Raw genomic sequence first — 10,253 nt, 5'->3', positions numbered from 1 at the left:
TGCCCCATCACCCCCGCCCCTGCAGGAGGCAACACCTGCGGGGGACTTCCTGTCACTCCCCCTCCTGCTTTAAAATGGGATTTCGGGGCGTCTGGGGTCAGTCGTCCGCCTCTCAGCTGCAGCTCAGGTCTCGATCTCACCGTCTGTAAGACTGAGCCCCGTGTCAGGTTCTGCGCAGGCAGTGCGGAGCCTGCTGGGGTCCCCCTCCCCCTGCCCACCCCCCCCACTCTCATGCACACCCTAGCTCTCAGATAAACTAACTAAAAAGTAAGTAAGATGGAATAAAAAACTCAATAAAAACATGTGCGTCTACCACGGGCCGACCTTGTGCGGGTTCTCGCCGAACAGCGGGCCCTCAGGGCAGGGGCGGACTGAGAGCCAGGCGCCAGATTGTCCCACGGGCGACAAGCACACTCACGAAACGCACCCCGCCAAGGAGCGCCCCGGGCACGGAGGAAAGCTGCTGCTCAGGGGCCCCACTGAGCCTGGGAATCAGGTGAGAGGTCTGTGAGCCACGGCCTGAAGTTACGCCCACATCACCTGAGGGCTCAGGAGCGGCCACTCGACAGGCCCAGAGTAGACAAAGGCTCCAGATGGACTGGCGGAATGGGCGGACGCAACGTGGCCCCACCGGGCAGGCGCACGTCAGAGCACCCGCGGTCTCGGCTGCAGACCGCCCCGATCAAGCAAACGTCTGGACGAAGGGAGTTAAACGAACGTTGTGCTTTCTCAGAGCAAACTGGATTATGCTTACGCTGTAACCTATTAAGTGTAAAATAACATCATGTATAAAAAATAACACACACGGGCGCCCGGGGGGCTCAGTCGGTTGGGCGTCCGACTTCGGCTCAGGTCGTGATCTCAGGGTTCGTGGGTTCAAGCTCCGCGTCGGGCTCTGTGCTGACAGCTCAGCGCCCGGAGCTGCTTCAGATTCTGTGTCTCCCTCTCTCTCTGCCCCTCCCCTGCTCACGCGGTCTCTCTCGGGGGAAAAAATATGAAAAAAATTACATACCTTGAAAAAACGTTTTGCCAAAAACCACTAATCATCCTTTGAGCTCTGGGCGGATGGTAACAAACACAGCGATAAAGAGGTGGAACTACCGTGAGAAAGACGACAGTGTGACAGAGATGAGCCGCGGGCAGACACTGCTGGAAACGTGACCTGCTCAGCACGGGGCTGCCACAACCCTCGCTCCGTAAAAGCGGCGTCACCTGTGAAGCGCAGGAAGGTGGGGCCTGTGTTCTGACAGCACTTTGGCCTGGACCGGGGGGGAGGCATGTGAGGACAAGGGAAAGGAGGGCAACTTCCGATTACGGGCTGCAAGAAGCTCCAGGATGGGGAACCGAATCCTCTATTACAATGAGGAAGAAAAGCACAGATAGAGGGAGACCTGCAGCTAAAGATGTGGAGCGCACACAGGGCACACGGGACTCAGGAGAAACGTCTGAGCCACAAAGCACCGGTGTGTGATGCCTTTTCGACGCACCGGAGGGCGGGTCTCCTGGGGGGCCACGCCGACAGGAAGGGAGGCCACCCCAATCCCTCAAAGACCCAAGCATTAGAAGGCCAGGCAGAGAAGCTGATGAATGGCATTCCCAGGAAAAGGAAGAAAAAGTAGTCTAAGCGACCTGCTATCTGTTCAGTGTGGGAGCGCGAGATCCGGATCATGGTGTCCACTTGGCTGCGTGCCTACGCGTGTGCCTGGGCGAAGTACTCAATGTCTCACTGTGAGCTCCAGGTTGTTCTAGGATACGAGAGAACGAAGCCTGCCTGCCAGTTCCGCGTGGACGGTTCGGTGAGTACTCAAATCGTAGCCTTATGTTCAGCGGACACCACCACCCTTTACTGGCTGTGACAAGTGGCGAGTCATTTAAGCCTCAGTGACCTCAACCGTAAAATGGGAAGGACAGTAACACGAGTGATGACGCAGACAGCATCTTTGATCTAAGAGGTTACTGCTGAAGCCACTGAAGGGGAACATCGGGGAGGCCGACCTGCTGGAATTCTCCGTGGGCTCAGATAACCTCAGCGTAACAAGGTCTGCGTGTGGAAGAGCAGTGAGCACTCCCTCCCGGAGGGATTACACCTATAATTCTAGGTGTGCGTTACAAGTGCAGCTCTGCTCCTTACACACTTTACCGCAGACCCGTTTCAACTGGGGAGGACGCATCAGCAGCCTCTCCGCGGCCTCACCCGGGGGATGCTGCTGTTTGATACTCACGTGTGCACTCCCCCACCGCCCCCAGTTTTCTAGAATCAATGTCATATGGTGTTTAAAGTTACCGTATAATTTTGCCTCTTCCACCAACTTCTGGCTCCTCTGCCGCAAGTTCTCCGTATCTGCCAAAGCTCGCTTATATTTTTCCTAAGAAAAAAAGAAGAAAAAAAAAAAAACCCCAAGAAATTTACAGGAATGAATCATGGAACAAACTCGCAAAAAAACCCAAATCAGATACTAACCAATTCTAAGTCAAAATACAAAGAACATTCATCGTGTCCGGGATTTCAGACCACAGGCAGTGCCGCTTCCTGGGGGTCTTGCATTTACACCGCCCCCACGTGCACAGCAGGGAAAAGGGTGAGGAAAGCCATCTACCTTCTCGCGACTCTGGGTGTCATCACCCATCGAGGAAGGGCCGCTCGCTTGCTCAGCACAAGTTCCTTACCTCAGGGAATCCTAGAGGCTGGTGAGGGCTGACGCACCCAGTGCCCACACCTGGAGGGGTCTGGGGAAACCACCCGCCCACCAAGGAGACTAAACCCCACCCACGAACCTTCAATATTTTGCCCAGACGTGGTTCCCAACATCTGCTGGGTAACAGTCACCAAAGGCTGGCGCCCTCGTCACTTCTCAGCACTCCTCCCCCATCGCGCTCATCTACCGAGCTTGTCTCGCTTAACGCGGGCTCCGTGGCTCTGGGGGCCCTGACCTCACCTGCCTTCCGCCTGCAGGCGGCTCTAGTGCTGTGGCTAAGAACAAGGCTCCTGAGGCGCAAACCTTGGCTCTGCCCCTCGATAGCTAAGCGACCTGGGGTACTTCACCTAGCCTTTCTGTGCCTCAGTTTCCCCATTTGTAACCAGGGGTCCACAGCCGACTCACAGGGTGTTGTGAGGATTAATATTCACAAGGTGGCGAGAACAGAGCCAGTATATAGTAAGTGCTTGATATGATTATTTAAAAATCCTTATAGACCCTGATCTGTGCCATCGACGCCTCCTCACGTGGGGGAAGTCCTTCTAGCTGGTTCCTGAACTCCCTCCCTCCCTGGGAAAGCGCAAGCACCACAGCTCCGGCCCCAGGCAAGCCTGGTCTTCCCCTAAGACCCGGCTCAAGTGCCAAAATGAGTGTTGCTCACTGTAAAGACCATCTCGGGTCTTAGTATCATCCGTGTGGCGCACGAAGAGGACTCTCAGGCCACAACCAGAGCCACACAGGCTCTTCCCCGGCAAGACATCGCTGCAGGTCCCGACGGGCAAATGACCAAACTCATCAGAAAGACCCTCGCCCACGGCCCCACAGATGACACTTCCCCTGAGCGCCGCGCCGCCTTACCACGGTCTCCTTCAGCTGCTCCTCCAGCTTGAGCTTCTCGTCTAGGAGCAGCTTCTCCGTGGAGGGAGTATCTGTCTTCTGTTCATTCTGACCTGCGTCCTCCTCCAGGCTCTGGCCGCTGTTCTTCTGTTTCGTCGCTGTGCACAGCAGCCGAGGAGAGGACCTAAGGGAAAGCCACAACGCGATGAAGTCAGACTATGGGTTTTTTGTTTCAAAGTCAGATGTATGAAGGGTACCCGGATGTTTCGGTGGTTAAGTGCCCAACTCTTGGTTTTGGCTCAGGTCATGATCTAACCCTTTGTGAGATCAAGCTCTGCGCTGACAGCATGGAGCCTGCTTGGGGTTCTCTCTCCTCTTTCTGCTCTTCCCTCCCTCACCTGCACACACACTCTCTCAAAATAAACATTTAAAAAAGGTGTCTACAAAGTACTAGGATTTGGGGTTTAAACAAGATAAAAGAGGAACCATGTGCTTCAGAAGGCTCAGCGTAGAATTTTCCAGCTTTAGGGAAATGGACGACCGTGAAAGGCTTTGTGCAGAGGGGCTCTGAAGGCCAGATAAGAGTTACACATAAGGAGTCTGGACTGCAGATGGCAGAGCGGGGGGAATCTACAGGGGGAGACAAAGAGCTCTGAAACAAGTACTGGAAGTGACTTCAGATCTTATCCAATCTGACCCCCACAAGAAAACGGTTAAATGATAAGCCCAAGGTCACAAAGTTTCTAATGAATGACAGAATGGCCTTAAAACTCCGATTTCTTCCAAGAGCTCTTCTTAATTGCACTGCCGTTCCATCTGAAAACTAACTATAGTCCGCTTTCTTCCCAGATCGAAGTAAACTGGCTCCGTGACCGGGAGACTGTCCGCACAGAGGACACGCATATGGTATGTTTAGGGCAGCACAGGGCGGCAACGGGCCGGAAACGAACGCTCACCATGGGGGACATCACTGGACAAACTGTTGCTTCCACAGCGGGGACCACTGTGCAGCCACCAGAAACCATGTCCAACTCTCCTCTGGGACGCGCTGTACCGCGTGGAAGGAGATGCAACTCAGAGAAACAGGAGAAACGCAAGGCCCTCTCTAAGGACACGCACCCTGCGTGCACACCCGTGTCTCAGCCCCGAGAACGGAAGGACCCAGTTACTAGCGGGAGGCCTGTGCTAACCTTCCTGTTGTATTTTATTTTCGTGCTTTAAAACAGCTGATGATCTGAACACCAAGTGTGCTGTGCTGAGACCCGTCCTATGTTCCAGTTGTGCTGATTCCCGGGTGGGACGGTCCCGGTCCCTGCGCCCGTCAGCTCTGCTCCGCAGCCCCGGCTCCTGTGGCTCAGCCCGGAGTGTCTGGGAGCAGGTGGCAGGGAAGAGTCCCTGCCCAGCTGGTTTTCCAGAGAGCGAGCCTGAGCCTCCCAGAGCTGTTCCTCCCAGAGCCATGATGGCGGCTCAGCTCTCGCTCCCCGATTCGAGCCTCCTTCCTTTCAGAAAGGTAGTTCAAGGGCAGAAATGAGCGCCATCCTGCTGATCGTTTTCCTGGCCATTAATTCAGATACTAAACCACAAATTACCTAAGTTAAAAAAAAAAAAAAAAAAAAAAAAAAAGCCTTTTCACTCAGGTAATCCGGGTGGGTCACTGCTCTTTGTTCTCGTGTTTTGTTTTCTAGAATTTATCAGGCTGGCAAACCCCTACATCGCTTTCCTGGTAGGTAATCTCTCCGGCTCCCGGGTCCTCCCATCGGCGTGAGAAAGCTCCTCCAGAAAAGTCCACCCCGCGCTCTGCCCAGTCTCTACCCGGCCCAGAGCAGCCCCTCCGTAAATGACTGGGTTCTGAGCCGGTCCTACAGCAAAGACGACGCTAAATCCTCACACTGACTTAGGAGGCAGGACTTTGAAGAAACAGCGGCTGCAGGATAAAGAGAAGAAGAAACAAGGCCCCTGGGTGGCTCGTTTAACCTCCCCGCTCCTGACTTCCGCTCAGGTCCGGATCTCAAGGTTGGTAGGATCGAGCCCCGCCTCCGGCTCCGCAAGGATCCTGCTCGGATTCTCTCCCTGCCCCTCCCGCGCGTGCGCTCTCTCTCAAAGTAAATACACAATAATAATTATAATAATAACAAAAACGATGATAAACTAGGCGAGCGCACCGGCTCTTGAGACCTTCACTGTGGAGTCCTGCACGTGTCTGAACACATTCCTCGCTCTACAGCGGGGCGGCCTTCGACGCGCTAGCGACCTGAGACTCCGGAAAAGGCGGAGGTGGAGACAGAATTCGGGCCCGAGTGGAAAAANTGCGCGGGAGGTCCGCGCGCCGCGGGCCCAACACGCCCAGCTCCAGGGCCGGCCGCGCGGACTCGGCACGCGCAGGAGCGGCGCCGGGGACCACGTCGCTCCTCAGCCACCAGCAGCAGGGCGCCCGTACCTGAGAGACAGTGCCAAAGCAGGGAGGCTGCGCCGCGCCACCCTCACGCACCGAGCCGCCATGACTGTCGCCGCCGCCGTCACTGCGCACGCACCAGGCATGCGCAGAGGCCTCTGACCCGCCCCCTCGGAGGCCTGGCCACTCGCGTAGATGCTATGCCTGCTTCCCCGCCCAACTACTTCCCTCCAGCCAGTCCGTAACCGCTTCTCTTCTGATGGACATAAAATGTCAGCCAATAATTGTGGGTCGTTGCTGAGCGCTCCCTCAGCCCTCAACTTCCCCTCTCGGTGGGCGGAGTCTTAGGCATTCCGGAGCCGCAGAAGGTGAGGGGGTGAAAGGTGAAGGGAACCGAGGGAGGAGACGCTCGCGGGAGGGGCGTGGTCTAGGGCAGGACCAATGGGGAAGAGGTTTCGGGGGGCGGGGCGCCGGAAGTGCGTCGCTCAAGCGCAGAGCCCTGCGTGCGGCGAGTCCTTCCGCGCTTCCGCTGCTCTTCGCTCTGGGGGCGGGCGCGGGTGCTGCGCGGTGCGGCGACTTGAGCGCGGCGCGTAGGTGACGCGCGAGTCCGCTGAGGGCGGGGGCGCGGCCTGTGCACCTGCGGGGCCCTGAGGGTCGCCGTAAACCCCGCGGTTTGCCGACTCGCGGTGGGGATGGAGGGCAGTGGCGGGGACTCCGTCTCCGCCCGGGACACCTGGTGGGGCGGGTGCGGGAACCCGGGAGGCGGATGTGACAGCGTTACCGGGTGGACGGTGGGGCACAGAGACGCGCGCGTGTGCTGGTTTTCTGTGCACTTGGCTGTCACCTTCGCTTTCTTCGGGGTAAATAAGAAGAGCACCTAGGACTACTTTGGGGGCTCAGCTAAAGCTCATAAATCCAAATTTTTATTAATCTGAGAAAGGCCATTGGTACTTTATCACATGTCCTGAAGTGGAGGTGCGGCTTTACTTAACACCCCTGGACTCCTGGGCCGCAATCCTGTCTGCAGGAGGGAAGGCCGGAGCCTGTGGGCACCCCTAAGACGGAGGGCCGGACCCGTGGCCTCCCAGATGCGGTGTGTGTTGCCTGCATGTCACACTTGTGAGGTCCAAGCCCTTGTTCTTTGCTTTGCTCCCGTTAAGAGCATGGGTAACGCGGAATGGTTGTGCACCGTGCCCGAGCCTGGGACACCTGCAGGCAGAGGCAGCCAACATCAGAATGGGGGCTGTTTGATGGGAAAATGACCCAGTTTGTTAATTAATTAAAGAGCTAGAGGGGAAAAGAGGAAGTAGGACTGTTGAGGATAAAAGCTTAAAAGCATAATTAAATGGATGTGTGGACCTTATTTGGATCATACTAGAACAAACCAACTATAAAAAAGACATGTATGGGGTGCCCGGGTGGCTCAGTCAGTTAAGCATCCGACTTAACCAGGTCATGATTGTGTGGTTCCTGGGTTTGAGCCCCGCGTCGGACTCTGTGCTGACAGCTCGGAGCCTGGAGCTGCTTCGGATTCTGTGTCTCCTCTCTCTGCCCCTCCCTGATTGCTCCCTGTCTCTCTCTCGAAAATAAGTAAACATTAAAAAAAAAAAATTTTTTTTTACGTAAAAAAGACGTGTGACATGGGGTTTGTGTGAATATAAACAGTATCAAATGATATTAAGGAGTTATGGGCACTTTTGTTAGGGAGACATACTGGCCTGATGATTAGGTAAAAATGTCCCAATTGTTGGGAAATGCAAATCGAAGCATTCACAGTATATTGCCATGGTGTTTGGAATTTGCTTTATAAATACTCTTGTAAAGAAATCATGAGGAAAGGAGAAAGCTGGTGGCAAAATGTCAATAACGGTTGAAGCTGGATAGAGTTATGACTTTTGTATATTTGAAATTTTCTGTAATGTAAAACAGTAACCTGATGTTTCTCACCGGCTGTGACATTGGGCAAGCCACTTAGTTGCTCTTGGCCTTGATCCACTCACCTATAAAACTGGGATCATATCACTTATTGTGAAGTTTAAAAAGAGATAAAAAAAATAAAAAAAAAAAAGATACAAATAGTCATTTCCTAACTTCTTCAAACTCAGAAGGAATCGGGTGGGCATCCTAAGTAGCTTACAGGGCAGAAAGAGAGCCATCAACAGTTAGTTATAGTCACTGTGTCCCAACAGAGAAACAAGCCCAGGTTGTCGCAGGGGCGATGCCACACGGGAGCCGAACCACCAGTTGGTCAAGGCCTGCCCGGAAGCCATGACCCCCATCTGTGTCCTGCCCCTTGGAATTTCCCTAAACAGAAGTCAGCCTGTGCTGCCACCTTGTGGCCACATTGGGAACTGCTCCAAAGGGGAGCTTGGGTCACGTCTACAAAGATGTCATTTTGCCTCTGCTATTGGGATCCTGCTCAGGCGGTTCCCTGGGGTCTTCCTCACCTCAGTGCAAGTCCCCTCTATGTGGAGAGGAAGCTGCTTGTGTGGGGAGACTCCTGGATCAGCCTGCAGAGCACGCTTAACAAAGGTCATGGGTGGCCCGGGCAGGAATGCGGGAAAAGGAAGCCATACCGTGCGTGACCCCTCCCCCCAGCAAAGATGGGGTGACGTTTAAGAAGGAGTCTCAGGAGAAGGTCTTGCAGACAGCCCGATAGCGTGTGGACCATGGGCGCGATCCTTATAATAGCCACGTGCCCGTGGGGGCCCCACTCTGGGCAGATGTCCTTTGGGGTTGGCACGCGAGATGGTGATGAGGAGACGGAACCCAGTCAGTTAGGTGACTCGTTCAAGGTCACAAAGGCAGAAAAAGGCAGAGCTTTTGCATAGTTTTCTCAACTAATCTTCGATGTGACTGTCAAAAGTGAAGCCAGAACCCGCATCCCTGTTACGGGACACAGATTGCATTGTTCTTGTTATTATTTTATTATCGTCCCTCAGCAGGGAAAACGGATTTTCATCCTTTTACCCAACTCAAATTAGCCAATAAAAAAATATGGTAATAATAGGTATGGTAGACAGAATTCTAAAGATGGGCCCCCAGATCCCCACCCTCTGGTGATCTGACCCCACACAAACCTAGATGCTTCTCTGAAGGCACTCGGCAGGTGTAACGGAAGGCTCGGGCCAGTCGGCTTTAACGGAGATTATCCGGTGGCCTTGGCCTTGGTGAGCCCTTTATAAGCAGAGAGGTTGTCCCAGCAGGCAACGTCAGAGAGCTTCAGAGCATGAGAACAGTTCGGACGGCCACTGGTGCTTTGGTGATGGAGGGGACGCATGAGAGACAAGGGTGTGGCCTCTGGGGGCAGAAGGAGGCCCTCAGCTGCTGGCCAGCAAGGAAATGAGGACCTCAGACCTGCTGTGGCAAGGAGCTGGACTCCCCCAGGAACCTGAGGAGACCCCAAGAGCCCAGCCTGCCAGCACCTGATGCTCTAAGGCCGGGAATGGAGAGCCCAGCCCAGTGCACGGAGCCGCAGTGTAAGCCCGTGAGGCAGCCATTATTGTCCGGGCTTCCTCTGATTGTGTTTTCTTTTTTTTTCTTTTTTTAATGTTTATTTTTGAGAGAGAGAGAGAGAGAGAGAGTGTGTGTGTGTGTGTGTGTGTGTGTGAGCAGGGGAGGGGCAGAGAGAGACACTGAATCTCAAGCAGGCTCCAGGCTCTGAGCTGTCAGCACAGAGCCCGAAGCAGGGCTTGAACCCATGAACCATGAGATCATGACCTGAGCCAACGTCGGACGCTTAACCAACTGAGCCCCCCAGGGGCCCCATCTTTGATCATGATTTGGATCTCAGCACACAGAATGGATTAATCATACACTTTGTTCCCTTTTTCATCATCGTGGCTCATTCTTGGCCCACTTTTTTTTTTTTTAATTATAGTTTATTTATTTTTGAGACAGAGAGAGACAGAACATGAGTCGGGGAGGGGTAGAGATGGAGGGAGACACAGAATATGAAACAGGCTCCAGGCTCTGAGCTGTCAGCACAGAGCCCGACACGGGGCTCAAACCCACAAACTGTGCGATCATGACCTGAGCCGAAGTCAGACCCTCAACCGACTAAGCCACCCAGGTTCCCCAATTCTTGGCCCACGTTTGATTGATCCTTTGTTTCGGTGACTGAACCCTCTGCCCAGAGGAACCCGGGCTTCCCAGGCCCAGAGACTTGCCTGGACAAGGTACCTGACATCTGGCAGCAAACTTAACGCCACGCATCCCTAGCACACCGGCTCTGAGCAGAAGGGATGTGATTGATAAGAACATGCCACCAGGAGGGGCCACAGACATTCGAGTTGAAATAACTTGGTGTATAAAGTGCCCTGTCATTT

General features: G+C 54.3%; 1 protein-coding gene across 1 annotated transcript in view; it reads right to left on the bottom strand.

Moving 5' to 3' along the window:
* The window catches only part of GRPEL1 (GrpE like 1, mitochondrial), an 8,435-nt gene extending 2,384 nt beyond the window's left edge, over positions 1-6,051 (bottom strand). The window contains exons 1-3 of the mRNA XM_077750414.1: positions 5,971-6,051; positions 3,555-3,717; positions 2,285-2,366 (exon numbers count right to left, since the gene is read on the bottom strand). Of these exons, the coding sequence (XP_077606540.1) occupies positions 2,285-2,366; positions 3,555-3,717; positions 5,971-6,032 (307 nt within the window). The 5' untranslated portion in view covers positions 6,033-6,051. The remainder of the gene's footprint in view (positions 1-2,284; positions 2,367-3,554; positions 3,718-5,970) is intronic.
* Between the last annotated feature and the right edge of the window lie 4,202 nt (positions 6,052-10,253).

Source organism: Crocuta crocuta, unplaced genomic scaffold (genome assembly GCF_008692635.1).
Source record: "Crocuta crocuta isolate KB4526 unplaced genomic scaffold, BGI_CrCroc_1.0 scaffold179, whole genome shotgun sequence".
Lineage (NCBI taxonomy): Eukaryota > Metazoa > Chordata > Mammalia > Carnivora > Hyaenidae > Crocuta > Crocuta crocuta.
The sequence above is the reverse complement of the archived record's forward strand: the minus strand, read 5'-3'. Positions and strand labels throughout refer to the sequence as shown.